General features: G+C 39.4%; 1 protein-coding gene across 3 annotated transcripts in view; it reads right to left on the bottom strand.

Annotated features, from left to right (window-relative positions):
- Window positions 1–4,643: 4,643 nt before the first annotated feature.
- The window catches only part of PAN3 (poly(A) specific ribonuclease subunit PAN3), a 55,678-nt gene continuing 49,129 nt past the window's right edge, over window positions 4,644–11,192 (bottom strand). For all 3 annotated transcript variants that reach the window (XM_033146419.1, XM_033146420.1, XM_033146421.1), the window contains 5 exons: window positions 10,750–10,889; window positions 9,793–9,922; window positions 8,301–8,365; window positions 7,343–7,481; window positions 4,644–5,553 (listed from right to left, as the gene is read on the bottom strand). In XM_033146419.1, the coding sequence (XP_033002310.1) occupies window positions 5,413–5,553; window positions 7,343–7,481; window positions 8,301–8,365; window positions 9,793–9,922; window positions 10,750–10,889 (615 nt within the window). In that variant the 3' untranslated portion in view covers window positions 4,644–5,412. The remainder of the gene's footprint in view (window positions 5,554–7,342; window positions 7,482–8,300; window positions 8,366–9,792; window positions 9,923–10,749; window positions 10,890–11,192) is intronic.

Raw genomic sequence — 11,192 nt, 5'->3', positions numbered from 1 at the left:
CTTTATCACTACCCGAAGGAGTCTCAAAGCAGCTAACATTCTCCTTTCCCTTCCTCCCCCACAACAAACACTCTGTGAGGTGAGTGGGGCTGAGAGACTTCAAAGGAGTGTGGCTAGCCCAAGGTCACCCAGCAGCTGCATGTGGAGGAGCGGAGACGCGAACCCGGTTCACCAGATTACGAGTCTACCACTCTTAACCACTACACCACACTGGCTCTCCAGTGGCAAGGGTAGCTCTGCAATACCTTATTAAACATTTCAAAACCATACAGAGGGTGTTGGGGCCTCAGCTCCCTGCATAGCTCATTACCTTGTAGCTTGCTGAAGCAACATATACACTGCACAAAGTAAATATGCACAATAAACACAGGTAGGATTCAGGTTTTCTTGAGGCAATACTGGGGACTCCCTGGCACAGCATCTTAGTATTTCCCATGTGAGAACACACAGTTCTCTATGTATCTATTATACTATAGCCTGCTTTTATACTCCCAGATGCAAGTGACAGCAGAGGTAGAAAACATCAGGCCAACCTGCTGTAGCTAATCAGCAATAAAACCTGCATCCAGCTGCAGCTTTGCACTGTCTGAAATACCTGTTGAATCTTGTGCTGCTGCTATTGCAATTATTGAATTTATTTAGTGCTAAGAGTGTGCTGCTAGGTTCATTTTGCCAAGGGGCAGGTAGTTAGGGTAGTGAACCACTGCCTTGGTTGACCAGTAAGCTACCACAATGGCTGTTCTTTAAATAGCAGCTGATGTTGGTCCTGCTGTTCCAGGTTTGTTATGCCTAAACTTGATTCCTTGGTTTCAATGACAATTTGTCACAATTAGCCTTAGCTGGATCAAGGCCAATAGAGTGAAGAGTGTTTGGGTGCTGGGGAATTTTAGAACACTCAGTTTCTAAAGCCATAAGTCTGTAACCTTTGTGCTCTTTCATCAGATGGAACATCAGCCAACTATTCAGATATGATTCTATTATTAAAGCCAATGGATCTATAAAGAGCTGAGGAGTGAAACTCCTGGGCTTATTTTCATGTAGGGCATTAGTAGTTGTAAAAACAAATATTTTTTTATATTCAGATCTAATGCTTTTAACGAACCTTTAAAAAAACTGGAATTTAAAAAGCATTCTTTAAAATGAACTTTGGTAAGGATAACTGGATGTAAATATCTCCTACTTGTGCCTTAACTTTTACCGTCTATTTTTACATATGCTTCCTAAAGTTTCACAATAAAATTTATTTCCAAGCTCCATTTGAGAGATTATGGAATTATTATGAACACAAGCAAAACAATAATGTTGCAGAAGTGTCTTATTGAATTGGTTGGTTTTGGCTTGAAGCAGCAATTTCAAGTAGCCAAAGTATTTGTCAAGGCCTGACAGAAGATTGACCTTATTTCGAGGGGATGAATTCAAGATGTCACTGGTAGTGTGATAAAGAGATGCTTCTTTATTCTGTGGATCATTGGGCCCTTCTAAAGGTGATTTTCTCTGTCTCTCCATGGTCTATATGCAGTTGCATGCATAGAATTCTGTACTTGCCCAAGGCATTGTTTGAATTCAAAGCTGTCAGCAGGAAAGGTGTGCTTGCCATCGTGTGTAGCTGTAGAAAGGAGTTGAAGACAAGCCTTATCCTCTGGCACATGGGCCAGTATGATGTGCAAGCATGCTTTTGCAACCCCCATGCTTACAAAATATTACACAAGGTGAAGCCCTTAGAGCTTCTCCTGTTAAGCACACTCCAGCTTGAGAAAGAAAACCCAGGGACAATGAACAGCAAGGCAACGCATGCACTTTTAGAAGGTGTAAAGATGAAAACTGGTCTAGCAGACTTTTTGCAGGTTTAAAAAAATATCTGGCAGGATCCTAAAGTTTTTCTGCCCTCTGACTGCCAGAGAAAAGAGTATGAAGCAAAACTTGCTGCAGCTTTCATTTTAGCCTACTTGCAAAATAAACTTTCTAAGCAAAATTCATTTCAAGCAACAGGTGGTCCAGATGAATTTATGCAAAGAAAAAGGAATACTGGCAATTTTATGCAATTGTACAAAGTTCTATGACTTTTTACACTTTATATAAAACATACCACAGGGAGGTTTGAGAGTACAAAGGCCATGACCATGCCTTAATATATATTTTTTCCAGTTAATAGTTCAAATAAAAAAAGAGAGGAAAACTACATAAAACTCATGCGTAATTTTCCAAGAAGTAAATTGCCAAATGTATCAATCTGATATGGGAGCTCAAACAAAAGTGGAAGTTATTTAAAAAGCATTTTTTTCATAGGGCTCGAACTACTTCAGCATCTGGAGTCAGTTTGATAACCAACAGAACAGCTCTGCCATTGGCCTATCAGCAAGAAATGCACATAACTGTTCTCTCCAGACTGTATACTATATCTGAACACCAGATAAACAATGCTTGCAAGCCAAACACTGTTCCACAAACCCTGCATTAGAGTGGGGTGGAGTAAAATATGAAGAAAACAACTCCATAAAATAGTTTAAGTCAAGTACACAAGAAGTGGCACACAATACCCGCACCTTTGCATGCTCAAAAGAAGGCTCTGTTATTTCTGGTATTCTTTATTAAAAATACTGCTGTACACATGAAAAGAATGAAAAACAAGATTAAAAGGTAACACAGAGTGGGATCATGACATCAGAATGTAACACTGGTGCTTTTTAGGGGAAGCTGTTCACGTCTAAAACTTTACTGGAACAAGGGAAAATTAGAAGGAAAAGAAAGACATTATGTACCCCGAATAAAGTATTTACAGTGTAGCAAAAACAAAAACCCAAACAAGCAACCTAAGAACAGGTAAGAAAATTTAAATGGACTAACATCACATGATTTCAAAAGGTTGTCCTTTCTGTGCTTTCAGCTGTAAAGATAGGAAGGTCAGAATCATTTCCCCGCATGAAAAAAGAATGCCTTGTTTAAGAAAAACATTGCTGCGCTGTTTTAGGGATTACATACATAACTCTTTCAATGAATGGAACATGCTAGTTTCTGGACAGCCTTCTAAATGGAATTATATTGGAGTAGAAGGGCTCTCCCCAAAAAAACACCAAAGCAGAAAATTCCAAAACACAGACCAAATGAAAACAAAGAATACTCCACAGTGTTCTATGCATTACCCAACAGCAGATATTTCTTGGATGGCGTTTACTTATGGAAACTTATTGGCTCTCTGCTCTCTATTTCAAAATTATTGTTTTTTTTTAACCTTAAACCAAGTCCTGAGATTACTGGGGCTAAAGCAATGTACACTTACAGAATGAGACAAATTAGCAAAATGCACCTTGCCGTTTCAGAGGTGGGCTTGTTGGTACAGCAAGGATGAGATTGAAGGCTCTGCATTACACCTCCACCCCCGCTTTTGCTTTTCCCAAAATATTGGTCCACAAAATAATCTGTCAAAAGTTCACAATTCCCGCAACTGAAGAGATGATCCCTTTCATTTTCAAAGAAAACAACAGTGGGGAAAATAAAAAAGAAAAAGCCTCAGCCCGCATATAAATTAAGCATTCAATATTTCTTCTAGAATACAAGTACTACTTTTTGTACAAAAGAATTACAATATGATTTTTCAAAAACATATAAAAAGACAGCTGCTCTTCCTCATATACATGAGCGAATGATAAAAGACTGGTTGCCAGGTTCGTATCTCAAAGTCCCTGTTCCTTTGGACATTAAAAAAAGAACAACAGTGTGGCAACTGTTATCTTCTCAATATTAAACATTATGCTCCATTTAGTTTCCCCCCCAGATAAAACAACTGATTTTATTTATGCTACCAAGCCGCAGGCTCTGCAATTTCTCATTTAGAGGCGCAACGGGTGTCCCTAGTCTTCCACAGCCTTCCTTCTGAAGAGCACTGCTTTCCTTGAGGCAAATCTAAAGGAGTGTCATCATTAAAGCTTATAAAACTGGACAGAATTATTAAAAATTCACCTGAAATTACAAATATTGAGAATTAATAAAATGGGTGCCAGTAACATCAGTTGCAAGTGCTTTGAGTCTGTCCTGACACCTTCTGGAGAGAGTTTCCACATTGTCTTCATGGTGAGCACCCAGTGCTATTAAAACATTCAGTGCTGGGAAAAGGATGCAGATATACAGTCTTCACTACCGCTTTAAGAAAGGGGGAAAATTATACGTATTTGGCAGTCTTCAGTATCAAAGTGTAGGTGTTCCACTACAAATTCCCTTGAATACCCAAGCTTGCGGACAAATGCAGGTCCAGTATCAGAAAGTTAATTGGGGGGAAAGAAATCCCAGGCTTGAAGACTGAATATCATGTGTTGAGTATTATCAAAAGTAATATTACTTTGGGCTAAGCAGTGACTGCAAAGGCACAGCAGACCACCATTCTTCCAGAATCAGGCTATAAAACTTCAAAAGCTCTTGATGCCAGACAACTGCTGTGTGTAGTTAATCTTCCAAACAGTGTCTTTGTATCTGTATCCAGTGTAAAGTACCATAATAAAGCTGTGGTTCAAAGAACAAAACTTTATACAAAAAAAGGATACCGTAAGTAAATTAAATGAATAAACTCCCGAATCCTCAGGTCTGTAACACAATTCCTTTTAAAAATTCTATTAAAAATTGCATAAATGTGAATGCATCTGACTAGCAGGAAAATATACAAACAGGTATTTTATTTAAAAGGCGCTGGTTGTGTTTAGAGCAATTGGGATATGCTCTCAAAGTTACAGATCTCAAAATGGTGCTGCTTTGCTTAGACAAAGCTTCAGCCAAATAAAAGGGGATTTTACATGTGATATTTCTATAATACACAACTTGATTTTTTTTCTTCCTTTTTAAAAAAATATGCATCTTCTGGTTTTGATTGGTGAACCTAACAGTGGGTGGCATAAGACACGGTTTTACAGAGGTTACAAGCTACACTGTAAATTTACAGAACACAATTTCTATGAAATTATTCACCTGGTCCTTTATAGTATTCTGGGGTGCAAATAATATCAAAACAAATAAATTCCGCAGTATATTCAGTGGCAAAATAAAAATAAAAATCCCAGAAATGTCCTTGCAAAGAGATTCCCTTAGTAAGTATCCAATGTGGCAAAACATCAGAGATCAGAAAAGTCTTAAAAAAATTAAAATTAGTGCATATACGAGTGGAAAAAATAAAAGCAGGAACACCATACTCCTGATGTGTTCCTTATTTTAAAATAAATTCTTCACAGATAAAGCCTCCAATGGCAGCCAGAGCTCAAGGGTAAGCAAAAACATTCTTCCCTTCAAGTAACAGTGTACCTGACTGAAGTGCAACATCTCCTGCTGTTTTGTTTCCCAAAAAGTGAAATGAGATGACGACAATCAGCTGTAGTGCAATTTGCTATTAGTTATGTTCTTCAGCAACGTCCTGCATGCTTTCAGCAAGTACTACAACTGGCCGTTCGCGGCTGCAATCAGTTCTTGAAAAGTATTTTCAAAGCAGCGTTTTAGGTCACTATACGTCACCACAAGTACACTCTTCTCATCTCTGGAAATGAGGCTTATTTTTTCTGGCACACCAGCATCTAGCTGAAATCAAAGTGCAGAAAACTTCCATTTATATTCACATAGTAGGACTCAATATCATATTCACAAAATGAATGGTTTTGGCTGGGATCTTGGGTGGGAGCATCCTAAATATAGAGTTCTGCCTGCAACTCCAATCAACGTCTCCTTGCAGCCTTGGGTGCCCACTAAAAAGCTGCTCCAGGAGGTTGGGAGCCCCTCGGAGGCAGCACAAGAAGGAAATGTGGTGGGGGCAGGGGTGGGCAGCTCAATAAAAATATCGACCCAGGATGCGACAGCTGTGAAAAGGGTGAATTAGAGATTGCTAGGGAAAGGGTTGAAAATAAAGCTGCCCATGTCATAATGCCATTATCCAGATCTTATGGCATACCTGCAATTTCAATGGTGTGTAATAATGTTCACCACACCTCAGAAAGTATACTGTGGACCTGGGAAAGGTGCAGAAAAGGACAACCAAAACCATCAAGGGGCTGGAGCAACTCCCCTATAAGGAAAGGTTGAACATTTGGAGCTTTTTAGTGGTGGGAGGGGGGAGTAAGTAAGGAGGGGTTATGATAGAGCTGTATAAAATTGTGGGGGTGGGGGGGGTGGAGATGTTTTTCTCTCCCTCATAATACTAGATCCCAGGGCCATCCAATGAAAGATTCAGGACAAAAGAAAGTACTTAGTCACACAGTTAAAACTATAGAATTTGCTGAAAGGACCCTCAAAATCGTTCAGCATGTAGTAGCTTTCCATATGCAGGGATTACACGACAAGTGGGAAGAGTCAAACAGGCAATCATTCATAAACCACACAACACAACAAATAGCTTTAGGGCAAGAGTACTGGGAAAAGATAGGGATCGGTCTACTCTTAGTGCATTAGGCATTTTGTTCCTCAAAGTCTAAACTGAACGAAGAGATCCCCTATCAGCTTCTGAATTTAATGGTAAGAGGTCAACCGTTTTGAACTAGACACAATTTTCACTGAATATGTACAAGAGAGGCCAGGGTTCAGATGTAAAGCTAAACCACAATTTACCACAGGCACCCCCAAACTCAGCCCTCCAGATGTTTTGGGACTACAACTCCCATCATCCCTAGCTAACAGGACCAGTGGTCAGGGATGATGGGAATTGTAGCCCCAAAACATCTGGAAGGCGAGTTTGGGGATGCCTGGTTTAGCACAACGGGGGAAAGCCTGGTTTACCTTTGGGCTCATGCTCCCCTTCCTCCTTTCTCCTCCTCCAGTGCAGCCATTAAACTGGAAGAATTTGCTTTTAAAGCTGAGCAGTTTGTCACATCTGACAAAAACAAACCGGTAGGTTTTAACTACAGTTTTTATGGAAACAATTCATGGTCAGAAAATACGGTTTGATCTGGGCATATTTCAATAAACCACAGTTTAAACTACAAACAATTTGTCCTTGACAGATGTAGAGCCAGTTAGTTTTAAAACACAGATGAAGAGGGGAGCAGGCAAGTCCAAGACTCCCTGCAATGCATCACTATACCACAAAGCGAGGGCTTAGTGTCATATCTGAGCCAGGCCAGTGTGTCTCACATGCACACATTGCTTCTGATGCAGCCAATGAAACACTCATTTGCACCACTGACATGTAGGGCATTTTAACAGCGCCACCATGCACACCGTGTGAACTCACCTGCATACACAGCTGAAGACCAATTTGAGAACCATATCTGCTTTAAGACAACTTGCTTGCAGCCCAATTAAAAATAACAGGAGGAGGAAAGACAGACTAGTTACACAGTTTATCTGCAATAAACGTAAAATACAGTCACTCATTTACCTTGTTAAGACAAGAGATAATGTGACTGAGGTCTATCCAAGGAGTGCCCGTTTCTGTCACCTGATGAAAAAGATGATCCCTAAACAGCTTCAGGAGGTATCTGTCTCCAGTTTCTGACCATGTTGGGTCCTTCTGAAATCTATTGTAAAACAGAGTGTTTTGTGTTTCTTAGTAAAAGTACAAGTTCATAAACATCTCAGACTAAGTGTTCTCTGAAGAAGTTTCTACTTTGTGGCAAGTTATTCCCCCCACAATTTAAGAACGAGGAATGTGTGATACACCCTTCAGTCCAGAGTTTAAAATTAAAAACAAACTTTTCATGGGGCTAAAAGCATCTTGAACAACCATGCTGCACATCTCTTTCCTGATATCATAATTTAGCTGATTTTGAAAACCATATTAATAAGGTTTTTAAATGGAAAAAAAATCCCTACTAGTTCCTAATGCTCTGGATGAAACAATCTATTGCTTAAGGTTTATTTGGCATCATTAGTCATTGAGGTCAGACTTACAGTGTCCAGGAGAATGCAATCTCTACAATTATCAATTACTGTTCCCAGTCTCCAGAGTTGGCACTGTAGCAACTGTATGCACTTGGAGAATATTTGCTGCTGTTGGGAGAAAAAACTGAAATACCTTCCCAAGAATGCACCAATAGTTTGGCGTTTTAAAATCATTTGAAATCTTGCAACTTATGAAACATCACCTTGCACTAATAATTCTCTATCTTCAGACAAGCCTCAAACCAGGATCTATTATCCAACTGAAAAGTGAGTGGTAAACACATATTCACATACAAAGAAGTTCTGGACAGTGTGCTACCAAACTGACCAAAGTAACCTAGCCCATCGTTCAGAGGCTTCTATACTTTGCAAGTCCATCATCATGAGTGAACATTCAAGACTCTTTGTGGTGCCTCTTTATAACACACTGATGCAGAAAATGCTGAATTCCTTACTCTGGCCTCTCATTGATTGTTCCCAATTTTGCAAGAAGCCGAAATAATCTTCCATTCTGAACTTCCTAAATGACAAGAGAAAAAAAAAGCTTGACAATCACTATTAATATATTGCTCTTCTATTAAAAGTATAAATTATAAATCAAATAGCCATATAGTTAGATCGGGTGGGGGGGGGGAGATAAAACTTAAATAATGTCTCATGTTGATTTTAATGAGAATTTACCGTCGTTCAATTTACGTCTTTACACTCCATACAAAATGGGAAGAGACCTCCTTATCTACTTTTTAATGTTAAAAAAGACTATTCAGGAAACCACACCTTGCTTGATAATCACAGGAGAACAGAGGAGGACTAGTATACTTTCATATACTTCAACATCTTTATGATCTAAGTAGTAGGTTTGCCTTCATTTTTCAGAAGGCTGTAACACAGCACTGGGCAGTGATTTCCATCATGCCTCCAAGATCCATTTTGAGCTCTAATCAGTGCTGTTATTTGAAGACCACTGCTGGGCAAGGTGCCCTTTGGCAGGCAGCGTTAGAAACTGAGATATGAAAGCTAGGAGCTAAATGGCACCTTAAACCTAGGTTATGGGCACAACAAAGGAATGTCTAGGCGCGCTTTTTCATAACAACAATACGAAGCTGAAAATGAATGGGCTGCAGCTAAAATATTATGTTCATTTTTCACATGGTCTAGTCCTTCCCCTGCCCACCCCCCCTAATATTCTTAAGAGGGTCTATTCTCTTGTCTTCAGTGAGTAGCTGGAAGTGGGGAGGCAGAAAAAGGTCCTCCTTTCCTTCCACTCTGCAGTTTGAATCTGAAATCTTAGGCGCAGTACTGCATCCAAAGCTCAGAAACTGCTTGTGCTAATGAAATTCCCTATCTCAAAATGCGTCTAGAAAAATGGAAGTTTCAAACACTGTCAGCGGGTTAGCATCTTAGCTGAGATACCTTGGATCTCACCATTGCCTTTCTAAAATGGGCAGAAGTTAATAGCTTTACCATCCCACTAAATAGGATTACAGTGGTACCTTGGGTTACAGACGCTTCAGGTTACAGACTCCGCTAACCCAGAAATAGTACCTCAGGATGAGAACAGAAATTGGGCAGCGGCGGCACAGCGGCAGCAGGAGGCCCCATTAGCTAAAGTGGCACCTCAGGTTAAGAACAGTTTCAAGTTAAGAACAGACCTCCAGAACGAATTAAGTTCTTAACCTGCGGTACAAATGTGAGGTATGTGAATATGTATGGATCAAAGTGAAATTTGTGGAGACTCTGAGGCTGGAAAACCACTGATCTGTAACAGAGTGATCTTCCCAAATGCCTTATCATTTAAACAGCAATGGGGGGGGGGCAGATGGATACATCACCCTATAGCAAGACGGAAGATATCAATCGTAGTACATTTACAGACTTTGGGAACCTGTTGGCAATACCAGCTTCCCTAAGAAAATAGAGATGAATGTGCACTATCTTCGCATTTACCTTTGCAAGATCTTCTTCTATTACATCATTTCTCATTTGGGCAGCATCCAACTGAGTATAGAATCTTGCACCAATCATAGGCATGATATCATTTACACTTCGAAGCCTGTTTTGGTCAGTCAGCAAATACCTAACAAGGCAGTTTTTAAAAGTTACTTTAAAAACAGGGCTAAAGAAATAGGTTTCTTTTAAAAGAGGTTCCATCTGCGAAAAGTAATTTTATTAATCTGTAAAAGCGAAAATATGGCACAAAGCTCTACTTCATATACAGAACATTTAACACCACTGCAGCTATGTGAAAGACAGTAGCACCATTAGGAGGTGACATTCGAGGCTATATTTATGTGACTGGCTGATGATGTAGTGCAAAGTTGTTTTCCATTTTTCCTTTTATCCTGCTCTCCCTCCAAGAACTTCAGGCAGCACACCTGGTTCCCATGTTTTATCCTCACAACTGTAAAGCAGATTAGGTTGTGACTGCCTCATGGCAGAATGGGAATTTGAACTCCGATATAATGCAACTTTTTACTATACAAGTATAATGCATAAGGAGCTAACAACAAATATATCAGGACCTGAAAAACGCTTAAGTTCGAGGTTAAGGACAAGATTTTTTTTTTAGTTCATGCTAATTTTAGTACAAGTCAACAGTAACTCAAGAGATTCAGCTACACAACGTTCCTAATTGGGAGGGTAAATTAATTTTGTTCCTACACCTTCCCCACTCACCGCCATCCCTCTATATCTGAACAGTCACACAGAAATCCTTCCACATAGGTGCTGTACCAAGGTCAAACTAATCATGCTAGAGAAGATCTTGTGCACACACATTCGATGTAGAAACATCCCATGAACTGCCACTCCCAATTTAACAATGTGCATGAACAAACCGTAAGCAAACTGTCACTGGCATGTTTTAATCTAGTTTAAAAATAAGTTGATTTCAAAGTAACTTACAAAATAAGATTCTTCAAATCAGAGGAATAGTTGATTGTCACCAGTTCCATTGCTTTCTGCAAGTTCTCCCTCTGAATTCCTGCCAGAGAATTGCAAGCCAAAGACAACACCACCTTCCCAAGGGAGATCAAGTCTGCTTGCTAAAGAAAAGTTAACAAATATGTCTAACCAGGGCCAGTAGAATATCATTAGCTTTCCTAGCACTTAAAAAAAAGATAAGAATACCTTAGATGGGAACTATTTTAACATAATGTTCAAAACAGCAAAATATATCACAAAGCACTTCATCACATATGTTTATTTTAAGAAATATGATGCCATATAGTCAAGTTCAGTTCCACTTACAACTCTCTCCTTTACCCAATTTGCATCACTATGAAGGGAGAGGGGAGAGAAGAAGAAAAATCTTTTTTTTCTGTTCTGATACGTTTTTCTTTGATGTG

This window comes from Lacerta agilis, chromosome 4 (assembly GCF_009819535.1).
Source record: "Lacerta agilis isolate rLacAgi1 chromosome 4, rLacAgi1.pri, whole genome shotgun sequence".
NCBI lineage: Eukaryota > Metazoa > Chordata > Lepidosauria > Squamata > Lacertidae > Lacerta > Lacerta agilis.
Note: the sequence above shows the minus strand (reverse complement) of the source record. Positions and strands in the feature narration are given on the sequence as shown.